This window comes from Lactuca virosa, chromosome 8 (genome assembly GCF_052849685.1).
Source record: "Lactuca virosa cultivar CGN04683 chromosome 8, Lactuca_virosa_CGN04683_v6, whole genome shotgun sequence".
Classification (NCBI taxonomy): Eukaryota; Viridiplantae; Streptophyta; class Magnoliopsida; order Asterales; family Asteraceae; genus Lactuca; species Lactuca virosa.
Window position 1 is genome coordinate 120,188,661 of NC_136433.1, and position 21,041 is coordinate 120,209,701.

Here is a 21,041-nt window from a genome sequence, read left to right on the forward strand (position 1 = left end):
ATGAACTCTCCCAAGCACAGTCGATTCTCGAGATTATAAGCTACAAAGAGGAGTTGGTTCGGTCCAAAAGTCGAAGGGAAGGACATTGACGGATTAGGTTAATTTACTTTAGAAGATTCGACGGTTGCATGTACCCCAAAACGGGAAGGAAGCTGCCGACAGGTCAGCGATTGTTGGGAACGACCAGCGGACCAGGACACCAAGTTTTGGCTTTTGACACAATAAGTCCCTCATATTTGGCATTATGACGTATTCTACCCTATTCCCAACTTATTTTTACTAAACAAGTTTCATAAAAAATACCAATAAGCCCCTAGACATCCATATATTTCATATATTCAAAATAATCTGATTTATTTTAATTAAATCATTAGTATTACTTTTATTTTTATTTTATTTGATTATTTGATTATTATTTCTACCATTATTATTATTATTATTATTATTTTGAACAATTATAATGAAATTCGTACCGGAAATCGAAACGGGTGTTACATTTCAAGGCGAGACAACCTGCTTTAAAAGCTGCTACATGCAAAGTCAAAAAACACGAGAAATCATGCATGGAAAATCAACATGTGTTCATATCATTCGCGTTTGATACGTTTGATTTCCCGGCGTCGAATGCGATAGAGCTTCTTAATAGAGTATAATGGATCATGCATATCAATGTTATGTCCCCAAATTAATCTATGGATTTAGTTTTCAAAAAAACGGTTTGATGATACAAAAAGGTTTAATGGCGCACCTTGTTACCGTTTGCATTCTCACTCATTGTTTTGTGATTACTAATGCTTTCAATGATGACATTAGAAAAAAAAATATCTCAAAAAAAAATTTATAAAAGAAAAACTATATAATGTCCCTTAAAGAGTTACTAATTTAATAAAAGAAAAACTACAGTGTCCATAATAACATGAACAGTTTCTCACATATATAGACTTAGATTTAGTTATTACAAAAAGAACTCTATAACACATTCTTAAATTAGATATAACAAACAAACAATCCTAAAATTTGTTCATTGGTCACTACACAAACAAAATTCTGATTCATTTGATATCTGTATAGAACAAATTTTCATAATAAGAGCAACCACAAGCTATATTCATTTTACCAATAATCTCCACATGAACAAACACCATTAACAATATGATGAAACCGATTTTTATCCCTCATAAACACTTCCCTTTCACAAACTCGAGACACAACTTTTGCAAAATTATGACAATCAACACACACCCGAAGATTCTTCATGATCCTAATCGCCTTCCCTTTAGGACTAAAAATCAACCCAAATGCCAATGCCAATTTTTCACTATGTCCTAAAACTATCTTCTCTTTTTGTTCATCATCCACATCATATAAAACACGACTCAAATCAGGAAAATATCCGTTTTCTTTAAGTTTTACTAATAATTGTTTCATTTTACCATAAACCACCTCCATTTTGGGGTGTGATTGATCCCCTGAATGAAACGTATGAAGTGTTTGATCAATTTCAATCCAACTTTTTCCTGGATCTTTTGCCACAGCCTTTAAACTCATCAAATTTCTTATCATTCTCACATCATCCCATCTCCCTTTAGAAGCAAATAAATTAGAAAGAATCACATAATTCCCAGGATTTTCAGGCTCTATTTCTAATAACCGATTACCAACAATTTCACCAATATCAACATTTGAATGCACCAAACAAGCCCCCAATAAAGAACCCAAAATGGCAGCATTTGGCTCAAGAGGCATATTTTTAATAAATTCAAATGCTTTTTCTACTTTACCTGAACGACCTAACAAGTCAACTACACATCCATAATGTTCAATATCAGGGACAACACCGTCTTTTCCTGTAAGCATTTCATCAAACACTTGTAACCCTTTATTTTCCATCTCTCCATGACTACAACCTGATAATATAGCCAAGAATGTAACTTTATCTGGTTTCACTTGGTTTTCTTTCCTCATGAGTTCAAAAAGGTTAGCCACTTCTCTACCCATTCCATGTTTACTGTATCCCACAAGCATCGCGTTCCATGAAATAACGCTTCTTTCAGACATTTTATCGAACACCCTTCTTGCGTAACTTAGTTGACCACATTTCGTGTACATGTCAATGAGAGAGTTTTCAAGAATCACATAGAAGGGAAGTTTAGACCGAAGGACATGACTGTGAATTTGCCTACCTGTTTCATATGCTGCAAGTCCAGATACTGCAGTTAAAACACTAGCGTAGGTAACATAGTTTGAAGCCATTCCTTCCTTCTGAAACCTATGGAACAGCTTCAAGGCGTCTTCATCAAGACCCAATTGGGCATAGCCTGAGATAATGGCTGTGCAACAAACAACATCTCTTTCTGGTAGGTCTTCGAAAACAAGACGAGCTTCATGGATTTCACCAGCCTTAGCATACATATCAAGGAGGGAAGATCCGACATATAAATGAGATTCAAAATTGCTTTTGATTGTAAGATTGTGGATTTGTCTTCCATGCTGAAGCCCATAAACTCCAATGCAACAAGTGAGCGCAGATGAAAACGTGTGCTCATTTGGCTCAGTACCTACAAGAACAATATGCTATCAGAAACAGAGAATACAAGTGATATATCGCAGTTGCAAATGTGTAGAAGAATACCTGATCGTAACATCTTCACAAGAAGATTCAATGCTTCAGAGGTGTACCCTCTCTTCGAATAAGCTGACATCAAACCTGTCCAGGAAACCACATTCCTATCAGGCATTTCATCAAACACCTGTTGAGCATCCGATAAACAATCACATTTATTGTACAAAACAAGCAACCTTGTTCCAAGATACACGGGTGGTTTATACTGAGTTTTGATCATGTGGGCATGAACCCTCTGACCACCTCTCAGAGATTTCTGTTTTACACACTCATTTAAAAGAGTGTCGTACTCTTGGAAATTTATTTGAAGGCCTAATCTGGACATATCTGTCAACGCATAGTTGAGGTCACCATTGGAGCACAACATCTGTAAATTGGTTGATAACTCTTGTGGGATAGAAGAAGAAGAAGAAGAAGAAGCAAGTCGGCAGGTGAAGTGAAATGAAAGTGGATAGAATTCATGTCTAAGAGCATCGAAGAAAAGGTTGATTTTCAGCCGCATCTTGCAGGTGCATAACATATTAAAGGTGCGATATTTGTAAAAAAATTTAAAGTACGGGGCGGTTTCATTTCATTTACAACAATCTATCAGCCAGATGCTTGAAGCCGATCAAAACAGTGAAACGCATTGAGCTTTACGATTTAGAGGGTCTTCGCTTTTTTGACTTTTAAGTAAAAAAAAGTCAAAAATTCAATGTTTGGGAAATAAAAAATCATTTTCAAAGTAAACCTTTTTGCAAAAAAAACAACTTTTGGTCAAAGTAAAAAAAAAACTTTTACAAAAAAAACTTTTGAGTTTAAAATTTTTTTTACAAAAAGAACTTTTGAATTTAAAAAAACTTTTACAAAAAGAACTTTTGAGTTTAACAAGTAATCTCAAACACCTATTTAATGGATACACACGTAATTAATTATGTATATGATATATCTATAATTTATATAATATTTTCATAAAATACATTGAATTTTATAGAATTCAAAAAAAAAATATTTATTATAAAATCTAATTTATGACATTTATTTAAGGATGAAAGAAAAATATTGAAAAGTTCAATAACCATCCACCATTGAACTCCAAAATAACATCTTATAATGATCAACTTTAATCAAATGAATATTAACTATGTAAAGTATGTGTAGTGAATACTTATATATTACACATCCAAATATGGTTCAACTTCTTTGGATTTTGATTTGATTTAATCTGATCGTATATTCTTTTATAAATAGGTTGTACATTGATTGTGTTTTTAAAGCAATTATATTTAGAAAGATTTTACCTAATGTAAATACCAAATGACCCATTGCTAAAGTTTTGGTTTGATTTTGAAGATCAAAATAACACATATATGATTTATTTCTATGATTTGTTTGTGCCAAAGATCAAAAGAGAAAGTTTGTTACCATTCAAAATGGATTAATTTTATCTTGATGAATTCTTAAAATGATCTTCAAGTATTCAGAGCAAATCTTCAAAATTATATTGCGGATGTATGTTGAGATGCATGAAATAATAACTTGAATAGAATTAAAAAGTTGGCAAAGATGATACTGAAAACACACAAGTTTACAAAATATCCGGTGGTATTCTTTATACTAAAATGATTGGTTTTGTTTATTGCAACATCCACCATGAAGCATGTATTATTAACAATGAAGTTGATAAATAACGATTTTTGTAATGAGATAACCGATTAGAATCAGATGATCAACTCTATGTTATGCTTAGATTTGCAGTGGCAAAAATCCCTAGGCTTTTAGTTTTACACCAACTTATGAAGGATGCTTTATGTTCATGAAATACCCTAGTTTTTCTGTCATTCATATTTCCAAGGTAATTAAAGATTAGAAGGAGATTGATAACCCATTTAACTAGTTTTTAAAAATTAGATTAAACAAATGAAAGTTAAACAAGGGAACTTAAACCAAGCAATATCGATCTCTTTTTCAAAATGAGAACTTAACAAAACATATGTAATCTGTTAACAATGATACATGGACCAACTTCGATGGAATCCACTTTGTTGTGGCCATAAACCCACAACCTCAAAAAACAACATTGTACCTTAACAACAAACAAACACTACTAAAATCATACAAAAACCTGAAAAGGATCTTTTAGGAACCACTCTGCCCCCATAAAAATTACAACTAATGTTACAAATCCAATAATCAACATCACCAAAAAAATCAAAATATTCCAAATAAATGTACACCTTCTTCATCATCATCTATCAAATTGTTCACAACCTCTATTACCAACCTGCACAATTACAATATCTGTCAGCAACAACAGAGAATAACCTCTATCCCACAATAAACAATTTAAAAAGTATAAATCTCTAAATTTTTAATATAATGTGTGAAAAGAATGTATTTAAGAGATAAAAAAACATCTGACCTGATAATGATTAGAACAAATAGAAGCAAATAAAAAGCAAGCTTCACAATTCGGTACTTCTTCTCAGCATCAATGGATCTAAAAACTTCAGTTACATCAATAAGATGTCGTCTTTTCGAGTATCTGAAACAGACCAAAATACAAAGTTGAAAATCATAGAATTCATGAAACAAATATACATATAATTATAATATATGTAAACCTGAGTAGATGAGCAAAATAGAACTTACAACATGGCACTATATATAGTAATGGGGAGTGTAAGTATGAACATGAACCAATGCCCTGTTACAAGAAAAAGACCACAAAATACACCATGGATCAACATCTCGGGAATTACCACAGCATTAATGCGAGATGATGAGTCATATGGGTTCATGTAGTCAGCTTCCAAATCTGTTAGGCACACAATCTACAATTTAAAGAACATTAGAAACATCTATCAAAAAATAATTGCATGAAAATCTTGTGGCAATCAGCAAATTACAAAGGAAAAAAAAGAAAACCATGTGTAACATCCTAAAGTTTGGAATTTGTTGTAATGAATATGATCTTGAGTGATAAATAATATTGGGAAAACTTAATGTTAGGTGTATAGATTGTTGATTTGAAAATAAGAAGCAATACACAAGCGTATTAGTGATTATGTAAGTTTGAGGAGCTATTGTTGTCAAATGGCCATTGTTTTGTGGCAAAAAAAGGTGAATTAGAGGAAAAGTTATTGATAATTTTGAGTAATTTGAGGTTTCGAGTCAAACTTGCTCTATTAAACTTAGTTTACTTTTAATAGATCTTGATTTCATGTAGATTGGGTGTAGTTGTTGGAAGTGAGTAGTGTAGAAAGATATTAAAAACTTGGAGATGATGTTTAGTTAGTGATTTCTGCTCAAACATGCCAAAATGAAAGTATGAAACATTTATGAAGAATTAGAATTTGGGTTTTAATGTTGGAAATCTTAAACCTAGATCTAGATTTTGGGGGCATTTAAGTGTTATAAAGATGATAAGATACTGGACATTTGGGAAAATATACCGTTGTTAATGTTTTGTTAGTGATTACAGACTCTTTATGTTAATTAACATGCTATCAAAGCACACATTTGCAAGGTCACCGATACAAGTCACAACTGTACAACCAATTAATCAAAGACCACTATGGTTCTATGTTGATTCGAAGGTTATGAAAGAGTCTCTTTTGAACACTGGAAAACGTCTAATGTATTACATGCCAGCAAAAATTAGTAAAGCAATGGCTTCTATTGTGAAAAGTGAAACGCTGTAAAGAGGAATATGCACATTATGCTGTGGACAACAACTGTTATTTACTGATAGACCAGAAAGGGGAAAAGCTGAAAATCAAAACCCTACAGCCAAATCGGTGTAATTAGAAATTCATTAGCTTGACTTAGTATCAGCACGGTATTTCTGATCAAATGCGTGAAGCATTACAGAGGTAGAGTGCAGAAGGTGACGATGTAGTACCTGATATAGATTAGCGGCGATGAGGGATATGTTCAGTATAAAGAAGATGACCCATAGAATCACTTCCCACGCCATTAACGCAGCAGAGGCTGAATCGAGGAACAGGAACACCCAACCTCAGACAAATATGAAGGGAAACCGTCTCGTTTGTAAAAGGGATGAATGATCGAAACCCGGTTTATGTTTCTAAAGAACAGTGTTTCAGTAAAGTAGAGAAAACTGTGTATGTTGGAGGGCTAATTACATTCTATTCCTTGTTGAATTTTAGGGGGCGTTTATAGTAAAAAAATGGCTGCTTATTAGCTTTATTCTCATCACAATAAGCTAATTTAAGTTTTTGGATACGATGCTTAAAAAATAGTTTATTGTGGTAGGAATAAGCAAAATAAGCTGATTTTAATAAGCAAGGGGGAAATATTTATTGTTTATTGGTCATTTTACTCATATAAGCTGTTTTATTTTGCCAAACACTTAAATGCTTATTGTTTATTGCTTATTCCCACCACAATAAGCTAATCCAAACACATTTTAAAAAAATGCTTATTCTCACCACAATAAGCAAATAAACAATAAGCTAATAAGTTAAAAACTATTTATCCAAACACCGCCTTAGTTTCATAAATAATAGTAGGGAAAATGACTTAGGAGACTATTAAAGTTTTAAATTTTATTCAAAAAATACCATTTAATATTAACTGTTCAAAAAACACCATCAAAATCAAACTAAGACATACATTCAAAAAACAACAACAAAGTACATGTTTTATTCAAAAAACATCTATATGGTTTTGAGCATTTTACATATTTAGCCTCTAACCTTTTTATTTTTAATTCCGACCATCTATAATGTTTATATTTGCTTTGCCTTTTGACCATGATTGAGTTAAAAGACTAACATACTCTTATTACTTTCATTTAACATTTATCTTTATTACTTGTTAATTATTTATACAATTGATATATTTATAATAAATAATGACATAAATTATATAAATAAATAATAAATAATAAAAATAATGTTAAATGAAAGTAATAAGGGTATATTAGTCTTTCAACTCGATCGGGGTCCGAAGTCAAAAAAATTGAACTGTAGGAACCACCCGAGTTGAGAAAAAAATTAGGGACTAAACATGTAAGTTACCCCAAACCATAACATTTATTTCGTTTGTGTTTTTTGAACATATAATATTTGAATGGTTTTTTTTAAACGAATTTGAAACTTTGATGGTCTCATAAGTCATTTTCTCATAATAGTAAGATGGATAGTGCTGAAAAATGATATAAAATCCATCTACCATTTTATTCCAATCTAAAATTGTCTCGAGTCTCTACATTTTTTTTACACAAACATATAAATTTCTTTCCCAAAAATATTTGTTGTGTTTTTTTCCTCTCTCTCTCTCTCTCTCTCTCTCTCTCTCTCTATATATATATATATATATATATATATATATAGGGCTAAGTTATAATGTAGATGGTAAGTATTGTGTGGATGTAGGAATTAATGTGGACCAATAGTTTAAAATACATATTCTAATTCCACACAAATTCTGACAGAATACATATTCTGATTGAATGAACATTTTGAAGAATAACAAAATTTTGAACCATGAGTTGAAGAATAACCAAATTCTTAAAGAATAATCATCAATTATTAACATTATTGAAGAATCTAAGGTCCAAAAATAAACAAAAAAAAAACAATTTTTACTGTCACATTCTATAAAAATACAGTTATTTTTTGAATTTTTTCCACATTCTATTAGAATACAAGCTTTATAGTGAGTCGTTCTTGAAAAAAAATCTTCATTCTATAAGAATACAATATCATTCATGAAAGAATCTTCATTCTCATTCTTGTTTCATGCTGTTATATTTTGACATTTTGATGTGGTGAATCTCAATTGTCATGAAATTGTCTCTTAATTTCCATCTAACATTGTTCTTCCAAACAACTTTACTACATCCTGCATTCTTATTGGAAGCCCTTTTGGTTGATAAATAGGTGGAAAATATGCATGTAGAATATGTGAACTTGAGTATTATTCAAATGACATAATTGTCTTTTCTCATCAATATACAATATACTTACTTCAGCACATGTTGTTGGGAGAACCAAACGACCAATTCTACCAGCATCACTGGCACTCAGAACCTTCTCAAATAGTGGAACAACTGTAGCATTTGAACTTAAAGAAGCAGAATCAAGGAAAATATTACATTGTAAAGATAGATTAATATATTTATTTTAGATTAATGTAATATAAATAATCAAAACATGGTTAAAGATGATACTCTCCAGATATCTGTTGCAGCTCTTGTTCTGTAATTCTAGGCCAATAGCAAGGAAGAAGCTGATTTTTAATACGCCCCTCAACAGGAGGCCTAGCAATTCGTATCTGTGAATTCATTCCAATATTTGAATCAAATCCTTGTGAAAAGACGGATTTAGGCACTTTGGGTTAAATATGGCGAGACCAAAACCACCACCGACACACACCCCCAAAACCACAGGGGTTCTTGGGGTCGTTCAATTAAATGGGAAAGGCTTGGCTTCAATTGGGGTCTCCCCATTCCCTAAATCCAACCGACGACCACCGAAACCCAGCCATGAACAGTCAAAATTGAAAACCACATTTTCAAAACTTGACACTACTCCTTAAGCCCACGCAAGAGGACATAAATCAGATACACACTTGCTCTGGATTTAACCATCAAATTAGATTAGAAAAACTTAGATTAGAAAACTGGATTAGATTAGAAAAACTTACATAAATTGGATTGGATTGATTCTAGGAGGTCGTGATGGTCGTTGATAGGCAGATATTTTAGAGAAAAAAGAGAGAAAGATAATTAGGTTTAGATAGAAACACGATTGTTGGTGGTATGTGTTGTTATCGTGGTTGTTGGTAGCGGACACGGTGGTGGATAGACGTTCCGACGGCGACAACCCCATTGATCGAGCACACTTGGAGACTTCGGTCCTCCTTTCTCTCTATACTAGCGACACACAGTGGTGTGTGAAGATGATGAAGACGATATGAACGATTGTTTCATAGGAGCCTACGACGACAATTGTGAACATTCTGGTGTAGAATGGCGATGTCTGATGGTGAAGAAGGAGAAGGAAGAAGCGGCAGTGGCGAGATTATATAACGGACGATGATGAATGTGATGAGAAGTCGTTTGGGGGCAGGAGGGATACGGTTTTGTGGGTGTGATGGAAGAGGCAATAGGGTTTTAAATAAAGTAATTTGCCTAAATTAAAAAAGGCTTAGCGGCACAGCTTGTTGTCCGTTTGCCATCTCACTCATTGTACGATGACAATTAAAATATTGGTGGAATGAAATTTTCTTTAAATTGAAAAAAAAGGGTAAATGATTTAATTAATTATTTATTAAAATTAAATAATACTTGGTCCACTTTAATCCCTATGTCCACACAATATTTGTTCATTCACATTTAAACCTACCTCTTTCTCTCTCTCCTTCTCTCTCTCTCTCTCTCTCTATATATATATATATATATATATATATATATATATATATATATATATTCATTTTCTTGAAACTTAGGGCGTGTTTGGCACGAAGCGTTTGTGAGTTTCTAGCTTCTAGCGTTTGACAAAACTCTTTGTTTTGAACATAAAGTCTCGTTTGACACTACAATTATGTTTTATTAGAGGCCTCAATATTCAGGTCAACTCCAATAGACCTCTAAAACACCAATTTAGAGGCCATTTTTATTCAAATCAACCTTCAAAAATCACACAATTTTTATGTTGACTCATTTTTAACACCAAATATAGATGCCAAAATAGGAAAGCCTTTAAAATCCAGGTTGGAATGCAATCACTAAATTCGTGTTAAATAATCATCATTTTGGTGTTTGTGGTTGGATAAGCTCTTAACCTTCATATTTGGTGTTAGAATGGAGTTTACACAAAAATGATGTTAAATTTGAAGTTGATTGGAGGATTCTTGGCCTCCATAATACAAAAATGATGTTAAATATTGGATGGCTGGAGTTGCTCGTTGCTCTGAGGGTATATTCATTACATGTATATTAGAAAGCGATGTCACATCAACGCCACGTCATCTTCGTCACATCCTTACTACAATATCACAAACCCTTGGAAATACATCACTGATATATATATAAATATATATATATATATATATATATATATATATATATATAATCATATTAAATAAAAATACCTAATTTTCAAAACCAAAAAATATTTTACTAATTAAAAAAAAGATTACATTAAAAAACTTACATTACAAATTAAAAATACATAAAATTTAAACATAAAAATTTAAACCTCCATTACTAATAAAAAAATATATAAATTAAAACCTGTATATATGGATAAAAAAATATATAGAAACTAATTGTCGTATTTTTCACGGACCTTTTGTAGAAGTTTTAAAAAAGTTTGAAGATTTTCCCGCACGATTCCGATTGGAGCTTTTTGTTCAAAATTTTAAGATTAGTAAGTATTATTTTTTTGGAGACGAGCTTCCTCCGTTTTTTTTTAAACTTTCTTTCGAGAAAATTTAAATGTTTGTCTATTTTTTCTGAAAGTACGTCATCGGTCTTCTTTGTTGCATACGACGATGTCGCACGTATAGCTCTGTCCTTTCTTATCGGTCGACGAAGTAGGACTTACGGTGAACCCTCCCCTCGGTCTCGTCGAAGTCAACATTGATGTCTAGGCCAAACTAGCCATAGTTTGTTGTGAGGGTCCAAAATGGGTCCTTAATCCGGAATCACTTTCAGAATCGACCACAGACTCCAACAAAAAGGTTGAGAAGGAACAAAGCTATACGTGAAAGACAAGTAAATCATGATTCCAAAAATGTTATTACGATTGTGCACTATAAAGAGGCTTGTAATTCATATTTTAATCACTGATTACACATGTACATAAATAGGGATTTGTACAAAAGGTAAGTCAGAAATTAGAGACTATACATGGAATGATTGTAATCGAAATACAAATAAATATATGTACAGTCGGTGCTTGATCATAATTGGCGATTCTCCTTGATATGCCCCCGCAAGATGGCGGATCCGTCAGTGACTGCAATCTTGGACTTGAGTTTTAGAAAATATACATGTCCCAATGTTTGGTGAGAGCATCAGCAGGTTGACCAATAGTATGAATGTGTCAAACTTTGAGGGTGTCAGCAACTACTTGTTCACAAAAAAATGGGAGATATGTACACCAAGTTTACGGAGGAGATTTTTAACACATGATAGCTCAGTTGTTGCATTAGCCATAACTTTGTACTCGGCTTTAGTCGAAGATCTAGAGACTGAATTTTAGCGAGAAGACCGCCAAGAGATAATATTTTTACCAAGGTAAATGAGATACGTTGTTTTAAAGTGCCCTCTGGTGCAAACTCCGCTCCAATCAGAGTCTGAAAATGTGGTGAGCTCCAAGGGGAGAGTGACGATGCAAGTAAAGGTCATGGTGTATAGTACCTTTTAAATGGCGAAGCAAACGTTTAAGGGCTTGCCAATGTACATCAGACGGAGCATGCATGAACTGTGACAATTTGTTGACATCAAATAAGATGTCAGGACGAGTAAAAGGAATATATTGGAGAGTACCAACAAGTTTGCGGTATGGTGTAGTGTAACATCCGAATCATGAGGTATAAAATATTGGTCTTTGCACTTGGAAGAGGCTCGCAACGTGAGCCATAGTGGTCACGTCGTGAGTAGGGCAGTTGACTCTTTGACCCGAGTCCTCGAACCTGACGACGTGAGGCATTAGCTCTCACGACGTGAGTCAGAACTGATGCCCCCAAACCCTAAAAATCGGGTATAAAACAAAATGAGGATGCTAGGGTCGCCCATCCTCAGCCTCTTTCGCTCTCAAGTCACTGGAAACCCTAAATTTGATCCTTTTGAGCCCCTTGAGCCATTGTTGGAGGTTTTGGTGTTAATGGTGTTTTGTTTTCTTTGTAGAAGAAGAAGAATAATAAGTTCTTGTGGTGACTCATTTTGGCAATATTAGCACATCTTTGGGGACTAACTGAGCTTGTGAGCTCCAGTAAGGTATAAAGATTCTACCTTTTTACTTAAGGTTGCTAGATCTAGGTTTTGGCTACTTTATTTGCATGATACCTTGACTTATCAAGCATGAGGTTCATAAAGTTAGCAACTTCATGAACCATTGAGTCAATTGTTGTATTAAAACCCTTGGATCTGGACTTTGGTGCAAGTTATGGCCCCCAAGCTTGAATCTTTATGATTATATCAACTTTTGACCTAGCTATTGATTAAATCATGCATTGGACATGCATGGCTGAAAATATATGATTTTTATGGTCCTTTAGACTAGATAAGGTATTCTGGAAAGTCCCAACGCTCATCTTAAAGGATTAAGAGCTTAATGCTCACAGAACAGTTCTCATGACGTGAGGGGTATAGCCTCACGACATCAGCACGACGATGTCCCCAGTCTGAAACCATGAAACGAGTACCGGGTTGACTCGCTGTGTCGACCCAAGCCGAGTTGACTCTCACGACGTTCATCTTAAAGGATTAAGAGCTTAATGTTCAAAGAACAGTTCTCACGACGTGAGGGGTATAGCCTCACGACGTGAGCACGACGATGTCCCCAGTCTGAAACCCTGATACGAGTACCAGGTTGACTCGCTGTGTCGACCCAAGCCGAGTTGACTCTCACGACGTGAGACAAGGAAGCCCACGATGTGAGGACAGAAGGATAGAAAATTGGTCCATTTTCGTGGGCTATGTTACTATGGGCCTATTGGAGTATTCTTTTGGGGCTGGTAGTGGACTAAGTCATTTGTTGGACTTGATGAAGGGTCCATTCTAGGAGTTGGGCCCAATTTAGAAATTGGGCCATAAGTAGGCCGTTAGTAGGTTGGTCCAAGCCATAAAGAATTGGGTTTTGTGCTATGGACTTGGGCCTAGGTCATGGACCAAACTAGATTAGGGGTAAAATGGTCATTTTACCCTAAGAAGGATTATTGGATTTTGACCAAGTATTAATTGTGATAATGATATTCGGGGAGTCGCGGAAGCAGCCGTTAGAGATTCCTTACCGAGAGATTTAGTTTTCAGGTTTGTGAGGTGAGTCCTCTTCCATTAGGAACGGGTCTAAGGCACCAAGGTCGGCCCGTTTATGTATGTTAGCATTGACGGGGTTAGCCCGATCAAGTTATATGTTTCCGAACTTCAGTCCGATGCCGGGGCAAGCCCGAGGAATGTTTGTATGTTTGATGTCTTAGTGATTCTTGCATGTGTTTGTTTATGTATTCCGGGCTTCGGTCCGATGTCAGGTCAAGCCCGAGGAAGGTCTAGATTATATGTTATGCGTTATGTGTTCCGGACTCCGGTCCGATGTCGGGGCAAGCCTGAGGAACGTTTATATGTTTATGTGTTATTTGCTTATTGTTATGTTATATGTATACCGGACTTCGGTCCGATGCCGGGCGGAGCCCGATGCCGGACTTCGATCCGATGTCGGGCGAGGCCCGATGTAACGGGCAAGGCCCAATGTATGTTATTATGTGACTATGTGTATGGTATGTGGTAGTTTAGGGAGACTCACTAAGCTTCGTGCTTACAGTTTTCAGTTTTGGTTTCAGGTACTTCCACTAGCAAGGGGAAGAGCTCGGGATGACTGCATGGCACACACCACATCTTTTAGCCTAGGATGTTTAGACTCTGATATTTGGCACATGATTTTGATACAATATTTTATTATGATGGTTTGAGATGTATCACTTATGGTTTTGTGGAATGACAAGTGATATTTATGGTTATTATAAATAATCAAAACGAAATTTTTGGACCGTGTTTTTTGGGATGTTTCAAGTTGGTATCAGAGCCTTGGTTTGAGGGATTCAGGCACACTCTCGAGTGTATCTGAACTCAAACTGAGGGCTTGGTATGAAAATTTTCAAAAGAAAATCATTTTGATAAAAAGAACCTTGCACAGAGAAAAGAATTTTAAAAAGAAAAAAAAGGTGTGGTGCATGCAATCAGCCGAGCTCAAGTAAGTACTCCCAAGTTACCCATACAAGTTTATGTTATGATATGTTTATGAGAACTGCATGCTAGATTAGGACTAAGGATCTAGGAAGGATGCCTTATGTTCCTGTTATATGTGTCTTAGCTTTATGAACCGCATGATAGTACATATTAGTTAGTGATGTCTTGAATAAGATATGCTTGATTATGTGTACTCGATGCTCGAATGTTGCTTGCTTTGTGCTTTTAGGAGTTCTAGTTATCTTTCACTAACTAGTAAATGAATATGTTAAGTTACATATTGCAAGGACTAAATAATTTCAGAAGGTTAGGTCTAGCTCTATTGCGCAGTTCTTGTTTGAGTCCAACCGTTGTAGAGTAGGATCTCTCATTCGAAGAATTATCTAGTCTTAGTGATATGTAATAGTACTCACGAGCTAGTTAAGGGAAGATAACAGGGACTTCTTATGCAGCTGATAGCGGAGATTGGGTTGGTGGTTACACTAAGGCAAGCCTAAGATGAGTTTAGCATGAGATCAGAAGTAGTGGTAGAAGGGACTTGGTGGAGTCGAGGCAGTTCTTGAGGAAAGTACGAATAGATGTGGAAGGTAGTACGGGCTCGTACTACTGATAGCAGAGGATCCGTACTTGAATCAAGGAGGGCTGAGATGAATCCAGGAAACTTGTAGTGTATTAGATCCCTCGAGATATGATGAGTATACTGATGTTTGTTATGGTGTATTTTCAGTATGGTGACGCTACACACTAGGCCAGTTGGCACTTCTGGCACTGGTGAGGGATCATGCTCGAGCAATGGAGTCGGGCAGCTTGACGAGCAGACAAGGGAGTTCATCTCATCTGAGATCACACGTACCATTCTAGACCAGACTCCTGTGATCTTTGGTTCGGTCAAGGAGGGTATTTTGGAGTTTCTGGATGAGAAGTTGAGCGCTTTCCGCACCGAGGTGGTGACCATGATGGGGTCGCGCACAATGACTTTCAGGGAGTTCAGGGCTTGTGTAGCTCTCGACTACCATGGGGCTCGGGACCCCATTGCTAGCACCAGATGGTTGTCGGATGTCGCCAACGCATTCCGCACCAGCAGATGTCCCGGGGGACAAGGTTAGACTTGCGTCCTGTCTTCTGAAGGACATGGCACGTGACTGGTGGGAAGAGGTCGGACGAGCCCTTGGAGATGATGCAGTTCTAGATTCGATGACTTGGAGTGATTTTTCGGCTAGGTTCAGGGCCGAGTTTGCACCTGTCATTGAGGTACAACAGCTTTCCAGGGAGTTCCGGGATCTCCAGCAGACGACTGAGACGGTGACTGAGATCACCGCGATGTTCAGGGAGAGGGCCCTTCTCATTTCGCAGTACGTAGCGGACGAGGAGATGAAAAAGGCCCGATATCATGAGATGTTACAGAGTGATATCCGCCAGTTTATGAGCCGCTCCAGCTGCAAGACGCTGGAGGACATGATTGCTAGGGCTCGATAGAGAGATAGTTGGCTTTGGAGATGGAGAGGAAGAGGAAACCCGAAGGGGGTCCAGACAGGGAGTGCGGGCAAGAAGCCCAAGGTATCAGATCACAAACCAAGGAGTCAGCAGTGCCGCCACCGTTGTGGCAAATGCAGCAAGATGAACAATGGGACGTGCAAGGCAGAGAGTTCTGGCTGCTTCAAGTGCGGCCGAACTGGACATATGAGCAGAGATTCTACAGCTACTACCACCACCACGATAGTATTATATCTGATTTGCTTTCAGTGCAATCAGAGGGGACACAAGTGGTCCCAGTGCCCGAGTTTAGCAGCAGCAGGGCAGGTGGCAGCACCCGCCCCTGCTACATTGAGGATTACAAATGGCCGTCAGGGTCGGGGTGAGGCACCTATGGCGAAGAGCAGGGCCTTTCAGTTGATAGCAGAGGAGGCACGATGTAACATCCGGATTCCCAGGTATCTTAAATTATGTATTTTATTGAGTTTTGGAGAGAGACTCGGCGAGTAGGCGCTCAGACTCGCCAAGTAGAGTCGCGAATCTCCATCCGGGTTAATGACCGGACTCGGCGAGTCCATACGTGGACTCGGCGAGTCCACGCTGTTTAATGAAACCCTAATTTCTTGGGTTTTGGACCTATTTAAAGGCCCTTATGGCCTTCAATGGCAGCTACCAGACCATAGAGAGAAACCCTAGAGTGCTTGAGCGTTTTGAGAGAGAAAGGAAGCCATTATTGACCTTGGAAGTGTTGTTTAGCAAGAAGAAGGAGGTACTAGCCAAGAGGAAGCATAGGAGGTTGCTATTCTGTGGATTTGGAGCTAAGATCTTCACATTTGAGGTAGTAATTCGACTCTCCTTCTGTTCTTATGATGATCATATGGATTTAGGGTTTCTTAGACCCTTTGTTGGTTAGATTTGATGTCCAAATAGCCCCTTCTGGTGATAAGGCTTTGGATCTGGATCCATAGAGGTCCAGAGAGCCTTATTCATCAAGCTTTATGAAGAACAATAGAGGTCATGGCCTTGGGTTAAGGTATTTGGGGCTAAATCATCATATATGGTCATATAAATGTTGCTTGTGCATCAAGATCGAGACTTTACGTGATTATAGTGGTTGGGAAGGCCAGATCTATGGATTAGAGGAACAGATCTGACCTCAGGAGGTCATTTGAGTTGGTGCATGACATGAACTCGCCGAGTCCAAGGGCAGACTCGGCGAGTAGGGTTAGGGTTTCCCGTGAATCACTCAGTGAGTGACTTGCCGAGTTGGGGGAATGACTCAGTGAGTCAGAGGGGGAATAGAGGACTCGGGTTCACGACTGAACTCGCCGAGTCACATTTGTGCACTCGGCGAGTCTGGTCAAGGGTTGACCGTTGACTTTTGTTGACTTTTAGGGTTTGGTCAACAATGGGACTTGTGGACTGTTTGAGGGGTAAAATAGCCTTTTTGCCTTCTTAGAGAACATGTGAGAGTCTAGTCTAGCCTAGAGGGCCGTTATTGATTGAGGTGATTATGTTATGTGTTTAGGCAGAGGCTAGATCAGTGTATACGCGAGCGGGATATTATCCGAGACATCCGAGGTGAGTCTTCTCACTATACTTTACCTAGAGTGGTAACAGAGTTATGTGACAGAGTTATTGTATTCTATCTATGTGATTTGTGGCACGTCATTATTTCTATGTGATTTATGTTGTGTGTATACCAGAGTTAGGACCGGAAGGTCCAAAGAGCTAGGACAAGAGGGTCCACAGAGTTAGGGCCCACAGAGTTATAGCCTCGAGTGGCTAATGTGTGTTATGTTCTATAGTTATGTGCCAGTGTATTTGTATGCTATTTATGTGTTGAGATTTATTATGATATGTGATATGCATGATCCAGAGTTATCAGAGTTAGGACCTTTGGGTCCATAGAGTTAGGGCTAGAGAGCCCACAGAGAGTTGGGACTGGAGGGTCCCACTGAGACACACTGACCAGAGGGTCAGCAGAGTTATAGCCTCGAGTGGCTAATATATGTTAGAGTGGTATTTTGGGGAACTCACTAAGCTTTATGCTTACGGTGTTATGTGTTATGTGTTTCAGGTACCAGTGGTGATCGCGGGAAGGCGCCGGCATGATCTGTACACACACCCGCAAAGTTTATTATGATTTGATCTTGGGATTTGTAGTGAGATAAAATTGATACATTGTTTTTGAAAGCAATTGTGGATGAATTTATATGGTTTTAAAAAGTGAAAAATTGTTTTGAAAATTTGGGTGTTACAAGTTGGTATCAGAGCCTTGGTTTGAGGGATTCGGATACATCTTTGGGCGTATCTGAACTCAAACTGAGGAATTGAGAGATTTTCAAAATAAAATTTGCAAAATTTTTCACAAGAGTAAAGAGTTTTGAGACAAACAGAGCAGAGCCGTGTGTACGATCAGCCAGCGCCCGAACGGTGAATTCCCAAAATACCCTTGCAATTAGTGTTATGAGATATATTATGTTATGATATGCGATGAGTTATGCTATGCATGCTAGAGTAGACTAGGTGTTCTTATTAGGACTAGAGTGGCCTGATATGTGATGCCTTAGTCTAGGAGTTTTGCTGCTAGGGATACTTGAGAGTGTTTAGATAGCAGCGAGGAGTTATGAGAGAGCTGCTAGTGAGTAGCATATGGTTAAAGAGAGTAGAGTACTTAGGACTTGGGATCCAAGGAGGAGGACTTAGAGTGAATACTGATGCGGTGTGGACGGTAGTATAGGGCCCGTACTACTGAAGACACCGGAGCAGTGCGCACCCTAAGTAAGAATCCATTGGGTACTCAGGAACAAGTAGGGTTGAGTTATCGAGTGCGAGTATACTCGATTGAGTCTCTGGTATCTTCATATTATGTTTCAGAGACATCGTGGTTGGAACACCGCACACGCCGGAGGGCAGCGGTATTAGCGATGAAGAGATTCGCAGTATGATTTTGACGAAATGACCGTGGCGATCCGGAGGATTGTGAGTAGCGGATCGAGGGGTGATGTCATGATTCGAGTACCATGATTAGTAGCAGATCGAGAGGTGATGTCATGGTTCGAGTACCATGATTGGTGGCAAAATGAGAGGTGATGCCATGGTTCGAGTACCATGATTGGTGACAGATCGAGAGGTGATGTCATGGTTCGAGTACCATGATTAGTAGCAGATCGAGAGGTGATGTCATGGTTCGAGTACCATGATTGGTGACAGGTCGAGAGGTGATGTCATGGTTCGGGTACCATGATTGGTAGCAGATCAAGAGGTGATGTCATGGTTCGAGTACCATGATTGGTGGCAGATCGAGGGGTGATTTTGTGGTTCGAGTACCATGATTTGAGGCGGGTTGAGAAGAGAGGACATGGTTCGAGTACCATGAAATGTGGCGGTGAGTGCTTCTGGTTTTGCCGGTTATTCCGCAGCGATTATCTAGACCAAGGTCGGATGTGAAGGAGTATGGGCCCAGAAGGCCAGGAAGAACGAGTTTTAGTGGAGCATCCCTTGATAGGGAAACCGAGTTAGCTCCAAGGGATTGTTGGTGATATGCCATTCGAGTCGCAAGAATCAGAGTAGAGTAGGGACGGTGCGTTATGGTGGGATACGGTCTGAGCTGGAGAGCCGGCCGATAGTAGATATGTCACTTTCCGTGACCCGAGTGGTGCTATTTCCGTTTCTTGTGGGAGACGTAAGAGGTGTTGAGATTTCGGTTTCTGAGTTGGAGTGAACCCTGTGGGATCGCACTGATGGTGACTTTTCAATCAGAGTATTCGGCAATAGGTCTGCCGCGAGGGAGTGATATAGTTTGAGCAGGTTGACAGTGGAGACCGAAATGGTCAAGGATCAGGATGCACCCTATTTGAGTATAATAGGGCAGGTGTTAGGTGCAGTATTGGGCGATCAAGAAGGGTATATCAGGGCAGTGACTCCTATTGTTTCTGAGAGGTATAAGGGGTGGAAATGTGGTTTCGGCTCTTGTGATAAGGAGCATGTTGGAACATTGGGCAAGGAGTCAAGGATGAGGAGTATGATGGTTCATTATTTCCAGATCCAGAGTTAGTGTTAACACGGGACAATTGGGAGGTCCGGTGAGAGTATAGCGTGAGGTCCTGAATGACTAGAGGTAGTCACGATGGTAAGTTCTGAAGGTTGCATACGAGACCTTGGTATCTGGAGTTGTTTGATCCTTGTCAGATAAATCATCAAGCGTTGCATAGCACCTTGCGGAATTAGGTGCGATGTTACTGGTGGAGACAGCATGAGGGATAGAGTGTTGGTGCACCAATTGGTGGTGGTTCGAACCCTAAGCGGGGAAGAACCGAGTATTTGAATTGAGGAATCCGCACCTGCTGCTAGAGTTACCGAGGTTCGGCCAGCGAAGGTCGAGGCACCGAAGGCTCGCGGGAGAACTTTATAGTTGACAGCGAAGGAGTTCCGCGCATCGCCCGATGTTGTGGCTGGTACTTTTTGTGGGTTCCGTACTTGTTTTGGTGATAATTGACTCGGGAGCGAGTCGATCATTTGTGTCAATAACGTTTGGTCGGCACATCAGTAGCCGACGAGAGGCGTTGAGTCGACCTCTACGAGTTTCCATAGCGGACGAGCGAGCGGAGTATGTTATGAATGTGAGTCGAGGATGTGTACTCGAGATCTTCGGTGTTGAGTCCCCGATAGATCTGGTCCCGATAGCGATGGGGGACGTGTGTGTCATAGTGGGCATGGTTGGGTTAAGCCGATTTGGGGCTGTCATAGACTGCGAGCGACAGTTGGTGACGATACGAGACCCCAGTGGGGGAGTACTTACGGTGTACGGCGAGGGTACCCGATGTGGATCGGCGTTTTGTTCAGCCGCCAGAGCGAGACAGAGATTGCAGCAAGGCTGCAGCGGGTATGTGGCCTATGTGACGGACATACAAGAGGCCGTTGGGAGGCCAAATTCGATGGGTGACGTTCCGATAGTGCGTGAGTTCCCGGATGTTTTCCCGAGGAGTTGTCGGGTGTGACTTCTGAGAGGCAAGTAGA

General features: G+C 38.5%; 2 protein-coding genes across 2 annotated transcripts; both read right to left on the reverse strand.

The window, feature by feature from the left end:
• Positions 1 to 1,032: 1,032 nt before the first annotated feature.
• Positions 1,033 to 3,211, reverse strand: LOC145128319 (Pentatricopeptide repeat (PPR) superfamily protein). Its single transcript, XM_079063124.1, has 2 exons — positions 2,633 to 3,211; positions 1,033 to 2,558 (listed from the first exon to the last, which is right to left on the reverse strand). The coding sequence occupies exons 1-2, from the start codon at positions 3,141 to 3,143 to the stop codon at positions 1,114 to 1,116; spliced, it is 1,956 nt and encodes a 651-aa protein (XP_078919250.1). The 5' UTR covers positions 3,144 to 3,211; the 3' UTR covers positions 1,033 to 1,113.
• A 1,332-nt stretch (positions 3,212 to 4,543) lies between these two features.
• LOC145128981 (Cornichon family protein) lies at positions 4,544 to 6,746 on the reverse strand. The gene is made up of 4 exons (XM_079063747.1): positions 6,507 to 6,746; positions 5,255 to 5,436; positions 5,025 to 5,147; positions 4,544 to 4,886 (listed from the first exon to the last, which is right to left on the reverse strand). Exons 1-4 carry the CDS (start codon positions 6,579 to 6,581, stop codon positions 4,814 to 4,816), a joined length of 453 nt encoding a protein of 150 aa, XP_078919873.1. The 5' UTR covers positions 6,582 to 6,746; the 3' UTR covers positions 4,544 to 4,813.
• Positions 6,747 to 21,041: the final 14,295 nt, after the last annotated feature.

What these genes read in the sequence shown, in the direction of transcription:
- LOC145128319 (XM_079063124.1), bottom strand. Translation starts at nt 3,143, where the DNA reads ATGTTATGCACCTGCAAGATGCGGCTGAAAATCAACCTTTTCTTCGAT. An exon ending in TGTGAAGATGTTACGATCAG is followed by an intron (nt 2,559 to 2,632) that starts GTATTCTTCTAC and finishes TTGTTCTTGTAG; the next exon opens with GTACTGAGCCAAATGAGCAC.
- LOC145128981 (XM_079063747.1), bottom strand. Translation starts at nt 6,581, where the DNA reads ATGGCGTGGGAAGTGATTCTATGGGTCATCTTCTTTATACTGAACATA. An exon ending in TCGCCGCTAATCTATATCAG is followed by an intron (nt 5,437 to 6,506) that starts GTACTACATCGT and finishes TTTAAATTGTAG; the next exon opens with ATTGTGTGCCTAACAGATTT. An exon ending in TTTGTTCTAATCATTATCAG is followed by an intron (nt 4,887 to 5,024) that starts GTCAGATGTTTT and finishes GTAATTGTGCAG; the next exon opens with GTTGGTAATAGAGGTTGTGA.